Source organism: Passer domesticus, unplaced genomic scaffold (genome assembly GCF_036417665.1).
Source record: "Passer domesticus isolate bPasDom1 unplaced genomic scaffold, bPasDom1.hap1 HAP1_SCAFFOLD_60, whole genome shotgun sequence".
Lineage (NCBI taxonomy): Eukaryota > Metazoa > Chordata > Aves > Passeriformes > Passeridae > Passer > Passer domesticus.
In genome coordinates, this window is record NW_026990165.1 from 689,750 (window position 1) to 702,189 (window position 12,440).

General features: G+C 52.4%; 1 protein-coding gene and 1 long non-coding RNA gene across 2 annotated transcripts; one reads left to right on the top strand and one right to left on the bottom strand.

Annotated features, from left to right (window-relative positions):
• Window positions 1-246: 246 nt before the first annotated feature.
• Window positions 247-3,700, bottom strand: LOC135292993 (uncharacterized). The gene is made up of 3 exons (XR_010355136.1): window positions 2,308-3,700; window positions 541-1,804; window positions 247-380 (listed from the first exon to the last, which is right to left on the bottom strand). It is a non-coding gene; the product is annotated as an uncharacterized LOC135292993 (long non-coding RNA).
• Window positions 3,701-9,274: 5,574 nt separating this feature from the next.
• Window positions 9,275-10,273, top strand: LOC135293000 (olfactory receptor 14A16-like). The gene has a single exon (XM_064407010.1). It carries the CDS (start codon window positions 9,275-9,277, stop codon window positions 10,205-10,207), a length of 933 nt encoding a protein of 310 aa, XP_064263080.1. The 3' UTR covers window positions 10,208-10,273.
• The last annotated feature ends 2,167 nt before the right edge of the window (window positions 10,274-12,440 follow it).

The following is a 12,440-nucleotide window of genomic DNA, read 5'->3' on the forward strand; positions in this document are numbered from 1 at the left end:
AGATGAAATAAACAATGCAGTAAACCAAGACAACACTGACAGAGTCAGAACACAACCTGACACCCTGCTGGTCACGGTGTTGGTAGCAGTCCAATTGGAATGGTGGCTGCAGTCCTCCTGGATTGTCAGATGTGGTTCTGCTGGAGCAGGGGTCCTTTAGAAAGGTGTAGTCTTTCTCTGAAGATCCAGTGGAAGAGGCAGCTGCTGTTCCTCTAGGAAATCCAGTGGAGAAAGCCATGCTGGTGTTCCAGAATTTTTAATATTATATCTGGTAGGAATGCTTGGCTCTCCCCTCTGGGCGGATCATCTCACAATGGGATGTTGTAGTTCTTACCAGTCATGCAGTGCCATTCAGTAGCCTGTTATCAGCAGATGTCTGCCTGGAGGGAGGAGTGGGTGTGGAAGAGATAAGGAAAACTGCTCACTTAACAGAAGACAACTGCCACACAGATTGCAAAGAGAACGCAATCTGTTTGGCAATCCAGGAAGGTCTCCATTGTGAAACTCAGGGGCCCCAAGGAACCAAGGGTCCATGGTGACCTTGTGGAGCCTGTAGTGTCACAGAGGAGCCATTGTGACACAGCGAGGGTGCATGGAGCCGAGGGGCCCTGGTGACACATCAGGGCTTTGTGGAACCACAGAGCCATTGCGACATTGCAAGGTCTCATGGAAGCACGGGGCCATTGTGACACTGCAGAAGCAGGGGGAACATTGTGACACTCTGGGGCCTCGTGGAACCAAGGAAACCATTGTGACACTGTGGGGTCCCACAAAACCAAGGGAACAGGGAACAGGTCTGGCTGGCTGGGCCTCCTGGGGACCACCTGACAGGTCCAGCTGACCTTGGCATGTTGAGGGCTGCTTCTCATCTGCCCCTGAAGCACTGGGGCTCTGGGCTTTCCTTCCTATGGGAGAGAAATGTCCTTCTCCTCCAGGGGCCCATTGTCAAAGCTGGGATTCCTCCTCCAAATCTCCTTATATGCAAAAATTGTTCCCAGATGAAATCCACCAGGAGAGACAGCTCTGGCTGCCTTGGCCACCTGGGGGCCACCTCTCATCAGCCTTTGAAACACTGGGACCATGTGCTTTTCTTTCTTATGGGATAAAACCATCCATCTCAACCAGGCACACATGGCCAAAATTGGGGATCTGCCTCCAGAATTTCCTATATCCAAGGATAACTCCCAGACAAAAACTGCCAGGGATGACTAGTCTGGCTTCCTGAGGGCTGGCACTCATCTGCCTCTGAAACACTGGGGCTCTGCGCTTTCCTTCCTAATGAAAAGAACTCTTCTTCCTGTCCAGGCAGCCATGGCCAAAACTGAGATTCCACCTCCAAAATGCCCTATGGCCAAGGATAGCCCCTAGACAAAAGGCGCCAGGAGAGACAGGTCTCGCTGGCTTGGCCTGAAGGTGGCCACCTCTCATCTTCTTCCAGAACACTTGGACTTCGCACTTCTCTTTCCTGTAGGAAAAAAACTATCCATCTTGACCAGGTGCCCATGGCCAAAACTGGGATTCCACCTCCAAAATTCCATACATACAAGGATTTCTCCCCAGTGAAAGCTGCCAGGACAGACAGGTCTGGCTGCCCTTGGCCTCTTGGGGGCTGCCTCTCACCTGCTTTTGAAACACTGGTGCTTTTGTTCCAATGGAAAAGAACCATCCTTCTGCTCAAGCTGTCCATGGTCAAAATCGAGATTCCTCCTCCCAAATTCAATATAACCAAGGATTCCTCCATGATAAAAGCTGCCAGGACAAACAGGTCTGGCGGGCTTGGCCTCCCAGTGTAGGAATGTGCCCCCTGTTGACAGAGTAACCAAATTATCCTTGTCTCCTTAAAAAGGGAAAAAGCCCAGAAGTTTCTCTCCTCACTTTGGTAAAAAGACACCTCATAGGACTTTGGGGACTTTACTTCAAACTTAAGGATAGATAACTCGACAGAAGCAAAAAGGTCCTTCCTAAACAATTTACTAGAAAAAGTGGAACAAAGGAACTAAACACTTTTGTGGGGTTTTTACCAGAAGCAAGAGCCTCTTGCCACTGGTGTAGGTTTTCTCTGTAAAGACCTTTGTTATTTTATCTTTTTTTTAAACTTTTCTGTTTCCAACACTACCACTGAAGACATGCTGATTTTATGCCATCTGAGGTGGCTGAACTATCTTTGGTGTAATATAGGTCCCCAAGAGCTCATAAGACCTGGCCTGAGGATATCATTACTATCATTCCAGGAGCCACCTCTCTCCTCATCTGCCTTTGAAACATATGGGCTCTGTACTTTCCTTGGAAAAGAATGATCTATCTTACCTACACAGAAGTGGCCAAAATTGGGCTTCCATCTCCCAAATTCCCTATATCCAAGGGTTGCTTTCAGACAAAAGCTACCAGGACAGAGAGGTGTAGCTGGCCTAGGCCTCTGATGGCCGCTTTTCATCTGCCCCGAAACACTGGAGTTCCATGCTTTCCTTCCTATGGAACAGAACCATCCTTCTCTGGGTGTCCATGTCTGAAACTGGAATTCCACCTCAAAAATTCCATACATCCAAGGGTTGCTCCCAGGCAAAATCTGCCAGTACTGTCAAGTCTGGCTGGCCTTGCCTCTGGTGACTGCCCCTGCAACGCTGGGGCTGGGTTCTTTCCTTGCCATGGAGATCCCTGGGACACTGTGGGGACCTCGTGGAACCAAGGGGATCATTGTGGCACCACTGGAGCCCATGGAACCAAGGGGCCATGGTGACACAGCGGGGCTTCATGCAACTCAGAGACCATTATGACTCTATGGGGCCTGATGGAACCATGGAGACCATTCTGACCCTTCAAGGCCTTGTGTCACCAAGGGGGCATTGGGACACTTCAGGGCCTTATGGAAGCAAGGGACCATTGGGACACAGTAGGGCCCCATGGAACCGAGGGAACATGGAGCAGGTCTGGCTGGCTTGGCCTCCCAGGGGCCACCTGACAGGTCTGGCTGACTTGGGATGTCAAGGGCTGCCTCTCATCAGCTCCTGGAGTGCTGGAGCTCCATGCTTTCCTTGCTATGGAAAAGAACCATCCCTCTTTTCAGGTGCCCATTGTCAAAATAGGTACTCTCCCTAAAAAATTTCCTCTATGCAAGGGCATCTCTCAGAACAAAACCTGCCAGCTCTGGCTGGCCTTGGCCTCTGGTGGTCACCTCTCATCCGCCTGGGAAACACTGGGGCTCTGTTGCTTCCTTCTTATGGAAAAAAACTGGCTTTCATGTCCAAAGGCCATGGCCAAAATTAGAATTTGGCCTCCCAAATTCCGTATATCCAAGAATTGCTCCCAGACAAAAGTAGCCAGGACAGACAGGTCAGGCTGGCCCTGTCCTCTGGTGATTTTCTTAGACGAAGAGCTGCATGTTTTCATTTCAAAACACCTTGGAGAGGGCCCTGACATCTCCAAAGGTGGGGTTTTGAGGCCTTTGGCACATGACTACTACATATGGACAAAGGAGTTCTGTGCTCTGTGCTGTTGTGGTGGTTTTGCATCACGGAAGTCATGTCCTAAGAGAAGGTGCTAGCAGTTTCCTCCATGTCTGACAAAAAAACCAATCAGTAATTAGCTTTGAGAATTGACAATCTGTTAAACCACTAAGGAAACTGTACACACCTCTGTGAAGACACATGTTAAAGACGAGAAAGCCTGGGAGGGTCTCTTTCCCTTCTGTCTGGCAAAGAGGTAACAAGGCTGGCCCAGCCCCCGTCTCAGCTGGGCCGGGCCGGGCGGCTCCTGCCGTGGGGCCGGGCCCCTTCCCAGGGAGCCCCCCAGGCCCCATCGGCTGCCGGGCAGGGCAGGGGAGGCCGCGGGGCCGAGGCCGGGCCGGGCCATGGCTGCGGTTGCCAACACCTGGGCGCTGCCGAGCCCTGCCCCGCCGCCAGCCCGGGCCCGGCCAGGATCCGCCGGGCCCCAGGAGCAGCCCCGGGCTGGGCCAGCTCGGCCAAGATTCTGCCACCCTTGGGGTTCACCCGCAAGCCCCGGGCAGGGGGAGGAGAAGCCATGGGCCCCGGCCGTGCTGCTGCTGTGCTCTGGCCTGGCTGCTGAGATCCTGGCCCTGCCCCAGCGCGGCCCATCCTGACACAGCCCCAGCGCAGCCTCTGCAGAAACCTCCATCGTAAAACAGCTCTGGCCGCAAGGACCCAGCCCGGCCGGGGTCACGGAACCATCTTCAGGCCCCGGGAGAGATATTAACTCTTTCAGTGCTTCCATCCTCCCTGGAGTGAGAGAAATGGACAAAGTGCAGGCACACAGAGGAGCAACATGAAGACACCGAGGTCAGTGAGGAGAAGTTGCGTCCCATATGAGAGGGATGAGGATATGCCTTGATCTTGGGGATGAAATCCTCTTGTAAAGCTATGGAGAAGGATGTAATTGATCCATCAGACTCTCTTTTTCCCTATAATGCATTGAAAACTATGGGGAGACGACTTGTTCAGCGAAGGCCGCCATGCTAAAGTAAGCAAATATTGAAGTAGCTGTGATCCCATGAGAAGTTTGAACAGAGAAAGAGAGCAGAGTGATGAGACCCTGGGTCCTCATGAAGAGAAGAAGATCTCTGTTCTCAGAGACAAAGATGATTTTAGAAATAGATTAAGAGAACCTTTGCTCTTTAACAGCTCATCTTGAAACTAATACCACATAAGCTGTCATGGCCCATAAACACAGCTGTGGGAAACCCTGTGGAGGAACAAATGGGAGGGACTTCACCACTGCAGATTTTCTGGGCAGTTACTATTCATGGAAAGTGAGAGCCATGAGAGAACTGTTTTCTTACGGAGAAGTCTCCATATAATTAAAGAGAGACTCCTCTCCCTAAGTAGAAGCAAGAAAGATTATTCTAGAGGTGGTAAAATGATGAAAATTTTAGGTTTTGTCTCCTTACATTGTCAGTAAGAAAGAAAATGTTGTAGGCAGAGAACTGTTCTGAATTCTTATTACTCTTTCTTTTAGTTAATATTGATAAACCTTTCTTTATAATTTCTTAAGTTTTTGAGCCTACTTTGCCCTTCTCTAATCCTATCTCACAGCAGGAAATTATTAAGTATATTCTAGTGAGTGCAATGGTAATTAGCCAACACTGAACCTACCACAATAATTAAAGCATTCACCAAGTAATCTCAACATAGCAAAGCAAAGCCACTACAGAAATATTCCTAATGAACTCCACGAGAGCAGAGGGAAATCAAGACAGAGCCATGGTTTGTCAGGACTTGCTTGATCCTAATGAGCCCCGTGGTGCATTTGGAGCTGAGCCCTGGTACCTCAGGGTCTGAGAGGAGATTGCACAAACCTTTCCAGGAGTCAAAGTCAGAAGAAAATCCCAAAGTGTCTCAAAGCATGAAAGGGTCCCACTGAGGTCCATCCCCAACACAGGCTCCTCATGGAGCACAGAACTGGAGGCCAGGATGGTACAAAAACCTCTCAGAGACTCAGTGTGGAAAGGAAAATCCAAAGTACCTTAACAAACCTTGAGTATCTCAAAGTATTATTGAGCCCCACCAAGTGTCAGTACAAAGCTCTCAGGGGACTCATTAAAGCAGATAATTGGGGCCATGATTGCACAAACCTCTCACAGAGTTTGTTCAAAATGGAAACAACAAGTACCTTAAAATAACTGAAGTACCCTGAAGCATTAATGAGCCCCACTGAGTGTTGTTACTGACAAAGCCTCTCCAGGGACTAATTACAGCAGATAATTGGAGGCCATGATTGCACAAAGCTCTCAGAGACTCCAAGGCAAAAGCCAAACCCAAAGTCCTTTGAAAAACCTGCAGTCCCTGGGAGCATTCAGGAGCCCCCAGGGCCATTGCTGAGCAAGGCTCCCCAGGGACTCCTTCCAGCAGATCCTTGAGGCCACTGGGATGTGGGCTGGGGGGGATGCTGAGGGCAGGACAAGGGGCTGACAGTGCCCAGCCTGGCTGGGGCTGTGCCAGGAGGCCCCAGGGCCTCAGGACAAGGTGTCACCTCCCAGCCCTTGGTGGCACAGACCCTGCTGTGCCCCAGGCCACCAAGACTTGGCTTCTCTTTGTTCCCACCTGTCATCAGTGCCTCCAGTTCTCTGCTCTGCCTGGGGCCTGGGAACACTTTCTCAGTTGTGTCCCACAGTGGGACCCATTAAAAGTCCAAGAAACTTTGGATTTGGATTCTGACTTGCAGTCCTGGAGAGGATTCTTCAGCTGCCTCTGAGGGACTGATGTTCAGGGCCTGAGCACAAAGCCCCAGAGGGTCATTCAAGTCCTTGTGCTGTGTCTGGGCTGCTGAGCTGGGCTGGGCTCCTGGCACAGAGGCAGCTCCTGGTAAGCAAGAAGAGCTTCAAAAGCACATTTCCCTTGATGAGCAGCTCTTCTGCCAGCCCAGCAGGGCTGGGGCACTGCCTGCAGCCACCTGGACACAGCCCAGAGGCACAGAGGGGTTAAACTCAGCCTGGGCTGGGAGCACAGAGCAGAGCTCACTCAGGGCTCACTAGAGCAGAAATCATCCCAGGTTTGAAACAGTCATTCTCTGGCTGTGGAAGAGAAGCTGCAGTTCCTGCAGGGATCTCCTGGAGCTGGCACATCCCACAGCTTTTAGGAGCTTTCAGGAGCACTCTCAGAGCTGCTCCAGGGCCGGGATGTGGCCCCAGGGCAGGGCTGGCTTTCCCTTCTGCCCCAGCGGAGGCACAGCCCAGGGCAGCTCCTGTTGCCAGGCTCTGCTGCAGGGCTGAGCAGCCGCAGGTGCAGCCAGGGGTGCCCAGGGCTGTCCTGCAGAGCAGGCTCCTGCAGCCCAGGGCGCTGTGCTGGGGCAGGGACTCTGCTGCCTGTCAGGGACAGCTCTCAGCCGGCCCAGGAGCTGTTCCCAGCGCTGGGGAGAAGCTGTGGGGGGAAGGAGCCACCCTGAGCAGGGCAGGTGCTGCTGCTGAGAGGGGCTGGGCGGGGCAGGGCTGCTCCCAGCTCCAGAGCAGCCTGGGCACAGCTCCGAAGGACACTTCCCAATGAAGGTAAGCCTGGCATTGCTGGAAAGATCAGGAGCTTTCCTGAGAGTGTTTTCAATTTCCTGCTTGAAGAAGGATGGGAAAACTGGGGTGATGTGAAAAAGATTTTTGCTTTTTATACATTTTTCATATATTTGTAGCCTTGTAAACTACTATTATAAAGTTATAAAACTATAATCCTTACTTAACTCTATTAAACACTTAATTAACTCAATTAAACTACTATTATATGCTTATATAACCATAATCCTTAATTAACTCTGGTAGGTTTCCTAAATTTTTTCTCAGATTTTAGAACAATAAGCTGACTTTCTAAATACATTCCTGAAATACTCTCTAGTCTTATTATAAGGAAGAGGATCTACAAGACAAATGTTTTGGATTTTGACCAGAATGTGAGCAGTCATAGCAAAAAGTGAAGAAACCCTTGGACCTACTCCAATGGGATGAGCCAGGGGTGTGTAACTGGGCTAACTGAATGTCCTATTGGATGTTCCTGTTAAATACCCTAATTAATCAACCTTAATAATTGTTGAAATCAGGGGCTGGGTGTGCCCCACTCCCACTAAGACACCTGGAAGCTTCCAATAAATGTCTGGTTTTTACTTTACTGTTCTAACACAGTTGCAAGGGGTTTTTTTCTCTTTTGGTTATATGCAACAGGGGGATGAGAGAGGCAGAACAGGAATTGTAATCTCAGAATCACAGAACATTCTGAGTTGAAAGGGACACACAGGATCACCAAAGGAATGTTGGAACATTTACAGGGACACCAGAACTGTAACTTTGGGTCATCAGTCTCTGCTGGGAGCCTCCCAAAGGGCCCTCAGCCACTCCTCAGTCCTGGACAGCAGCAGCATCACCTCTGCAGGGCCCAGCAGGGCTCTCCTGAGCTGCCCTTGCCCACCTGCACACAGAGCCTGCCCCAGCCAGGGCCCTGCACACAGGCAGCTTTCTGTAGGGCCGGGGCCAGGGCACACAGGGTGGGATGGGCTCTGTGAGCGCTGGCAGGGACAAGGCTCCTCTCAGGAGGGAATGTCCAGGCCCAGGGAGATGCTCCGGCAAGGAGAGGGGCTGAAGAGAGCAGTGCTGGGGCAGGAGGGCACTGTTGGTGTGTGGGAGGTGCTGGGCACAGCTGGGCACAGGAACACTGTCCTAAGTGCCCGGCTGTCTCTGCCCTGCCCTCTCAGGCACAGCACCACAGCATCTTCTCTTGTTTCTGCCCTACCCTGATATTGTCACTGTTATCTGCTGCCCTCAGGGAGGCTCTGGCATTTGCAGCAGCTGAGTCCGGCACTGCCCTTGGCATTCCTGCCAGGCAGGGGTGTCCATGGCAATGGGGTGTCCAAGCTTCCCTGGGACCTGTGGGGCTGTGGGCAAAGCAGTCCATGGGAAAGGGGAATGAGCTGAGCCCCCTCCCTGAGATCCCATCATGGGCACAGCCAGGGATCTCCTTGCTGTGCCCTTCCAAGCTCTGAGCTGCCCTCCTGGGTGCAAATCTGTGCCAGAGCCTCTGGCCATTCCCTGAATGTCCCATGGGGAAGGGCAGAGCTGCCACAGCTGGGGAAGTGCTGCTGGGTTTGCCAAGGGAGCCGTGAGTGTTCTTGGCAAAAGGGAGTGCTGAGACCTTGCCCGGTGACCTTGAGTGAGGGTGAGATATTCAGGGATGCCTCTGGTCTGGTTTATCCAGAGTGACCCAGGAGTGTGACTGTGCTCTGATTGCAGCCAAAGGTGCAAAGCCAGGGCAGTTGGGAACAAGCCCATCCAGCCCCTCACCTTCCCTGAGCCACAGGGAATCTTTCGTCTCTCACATCTCTCAGTGGCAAACTTGGAGTGCAGCAGGAATGCTGGGGATTTATGACCTCACACAACCAGGAATAATGATGTGTGGGTAGGAAAACAATTCCTAAAACCAGCTCCTGCCATCCTTTAGACTTGGGAATGCAGATGCAACCAAGCCTTTCTGCATTAGGAGTGATTCCATTGCCAAATCCTGAATATCCAGCCTTGTCCCTCTGCCACATGGCTGCAAACCCAGGGCAGGATGGCAGGGATGGCTCCTTGAGAGCCCCCATGCACAGCCCTGGCTGCTCCTGGCACACTCAGCCAGCACAGCTGGAGCTCAGGCAGGGACATGGGGAAAGGTTTTCCCAGGGCAGGAACAAGGGTTGGTGAGTCCCAGTGGGACAGTCTGCAGGGAATGGCCCAGGTCTGGCTCAAAGCAGCCTCTCCTGACTTGGCACTGTCCTTTCTCCATGAACAGGTCCCCATGTGCAGCCACAGCAAATGTCCAACAGCAGCTCCATCAGCCACTTCCTCCTGCTGGCATTGGCAGACACGCGGCAGCTGCAGCTCCTGCACTTCTGCCTCTTGCTGGGCATCTCCCTGGCTGCCCTCCTGGGCAACGGCCTCATCATCAGCGCCGTAGCCTGCGGCCACCACCTGCACACGCCCATGTTCTTCTTCCTGCTCAACCTGGCCCTCAGTGACCTGGGCTCCATCTGCACCACTGTCCCCAAAGCCATGCACAATTCCCTCTGGGACACCAGCACCATCTCCTACACAGGATGTGCTGCCCAAGTATTTCTGATTTTCTTCTTTCTTGCAACAGAATTTTATCTCCTGACCATCATGTGCTACGACCGCTACGTGTCCATCTGCAAACCCCTGCACTACAGTACACTCCTGAGCAGCAGAGCTTGTGCCCACACGGCAGCAGCTGCCTGGGCCAGTGCCTTTCTCAATGCTCTGTTGCAAGCAGCCAATACATTTTCCCTGCCCCTGTGCCATGGCAATGCTCTGGGCCAGTTCTTCTGTGAAATCCCCCAGATCCTCAAGCTCTCCTGCTCCAATTCCTACCTCAGGGAATTTGGGCTCATTGCAGTTAGTGTTTGTTTAGGTTTTGTCTGTTTTGTGTTCATTGTTTTCTCCTATGTGCAGATCTTCAGGGCTGTGCTGAGGATCCCCTCTGAGCAGGGACGGCACAAAGCCTTTTCCACCTGCCTCCCTCACCTGGCTGTGGTCTCCCTCTTCCTCAGCACTGGGATATTTGCCCACCTGAAGCCCCCCTCCATGTCCTCCCCGTCCCTGGATATGGCTCTGTCAGTTCTGTACTCGGTGGTGCCTCCAGCCCTGAACCCCCTCATCTACAGCCTGAGGAACCAGGAGCTCAAGGCTGCAGTGTGGACACTGATGACTGGATGCTTTCAGAAACATTAAACTGCTGGGCAATTTCTGAAAATCACTTGTAATAAAAGTTGTCTTTGATGCTTCTTGTTAGTTTAATTTTGGAGATTTGTTTCCTTTGTTTTATTTTTTTTCATATTGTCCACAAAACAGAGTCATTGTTTGTATAATTTCTCATTTTGTTTCTCTCCACCTTCCCTCTGGCAACAGACTGTGTCAATGAGGGACTGTGCTCTTGGTGGCTTTAAAGGAACTAAAGGATCTCCCAGCAAAGTTTTCTGCAGAGATGCCCTTTTGTTGCCTTCTCTGGAGCTGCAGCAGCAATGTCTGTGTGCAGAGCTGGGGGCAGATCAGTGCTGGCACAGCAGCTCTGGTCCTGCTGGCAACACCATTCCTGATCCAGGCCAGGAGCCACTGGCCTTCTTGGCCACCTGGGCACGCTGCTGCCTCATGTCCAGCCTGCTGTCCCTCAGTCCCTGCAGGTCCCTTCCTGCCTGGCTGCTGTCCAACCACTCTGTCCCCAGCCTGTAGTGCTGCAGGGGTTGTTGTGGCCAAAGTGCAGAACCTGGCACTTTGTCTTGTTAAACCTCACCTTGGGTTGGGTTTGGTCTCTGGATCCAGCCTGTCCAGGTCCCTGTGCAGAGCCCCCCTATTCTCCCACAGATCAACACTCACACCCAGCTTGGTGTCATCTGCAAAGATGTCCTTGGTTTCAAGGGGCCCCTCAGTATCACAGTGGCCTCTTGGTTATACCAGGCCCTGCACTGTCACACTGCTCTCCTTGGTTCCATGACACCATGCAGAGCAACAATGCTCTCCTTGGTTCCCTGGGTCCCCGAAATGTGACAATGCTCTTCTTGGTTCCATGGGGCTTCACAGTGTCACAATGATCTCGTTGGTGCTGCAGTTTCACAGTGGCCCCTTGGTTCCATGGGGCCCCAGGGTGTCACAATGGCTCCATGGTTACATGAGGTCCCACACTGTCACCAAGGTCTCTGCGGTTCCACAAGTGCCCTCAGTGTCACAATGGACTCCTTGTTTCCATGAGCCACACAGTGTCACAGTGTTCTTCTGGATCCCTTGAGGCCCCATCATGTCACAGTGGCCCCTTGGTTACACAGGATCCTACAGTGTCACAATGTCCCCTTGGTTCCATGAGGCCCTGTAGTGTCAGAAGAGCCCCTTGTTTCCACTGGGCCCTGGAGTCTCCCAGTGATCTCCTTGGTTTCTCACTGTCAAAATGGCGAAACCCCGTTGGTTACACAAGGCCCTGCAGTGTCACAATGGCCTCTGTGGTTCAATGAGGACCCTGAGTGTCACAGTGCACTCCCTGGTTCCATTTGGCCCTGCAGCACCACAATGGACCCCTGGTTCTCTGGGTCTGCACAGTGTCACCATGGTCCTCTTAGTTCCACAAAGCCCTGCAGTGTCACAATGGCCCCAGAGTGTCCCAATCATCACAGAATGACAGAATCAGATTGGCTGGAAAAGACCTTTGGGATCATCAAGTCCAAACAATGCCCTAATACTGCCTTGTCACCCAGACCATGCCACTGAGTGCCACTGGAGAAGGACAGTGACTCCACCACCTTCCCCCTGGCCTGCCCATTCCAATGCCCAATCACTCTTTCTGTGAAGAACTTCCTCCCATTGTCCAGCCTAAACATCCCCTCTTGTAGCTTAATGCTGTGTCTTCTTGTCCTGCCCTCCAGCAGATCCAAACTCTCACCCAGCTCGGTGTCATCTGCAGTTTGTGAATGGTGGACTGGATCCCCTCACCCAGATCATCAGTGAAGATATTAAACAGAACTGGGCCCAACACAGATCCCTGGGGGACAGTGCCTGGACACCAGCTGGGTGCAGCACCATCCCCACCACTCTCTGGGCCCAGCCTCCAGCCAGCTCTTAAATCTCCCAGCAAGGAGAGAACCTGCCCAAGCTGTGGGCTGCAGCTTTTCCAGGGAATGCTGTCAGAGATGGTGTTAAAGGCTTTGCTGAATTCCAGGCACAAAACATCTACAGTCTTCCCCACATCCACCAGTGGGTCAGCTGGTCATAAAAGGAGAGACCAGGTTGGCCAGGCAGGACTTGCCCCCCCTAAATCCACGCTGGCTGGCTCTGATCCCTCAGCCATCCTGTGGGTGCCCTGTGATGGCTCTCAAGGTGATCTGTTCCATAACCTTGCCAGGCACCCAGGTCAGGCTGACAGGCCTGGAGCTCCCCAGATCCTCCTTCCAGCCCTTCTTGGGGATGGGCTCACACTGGC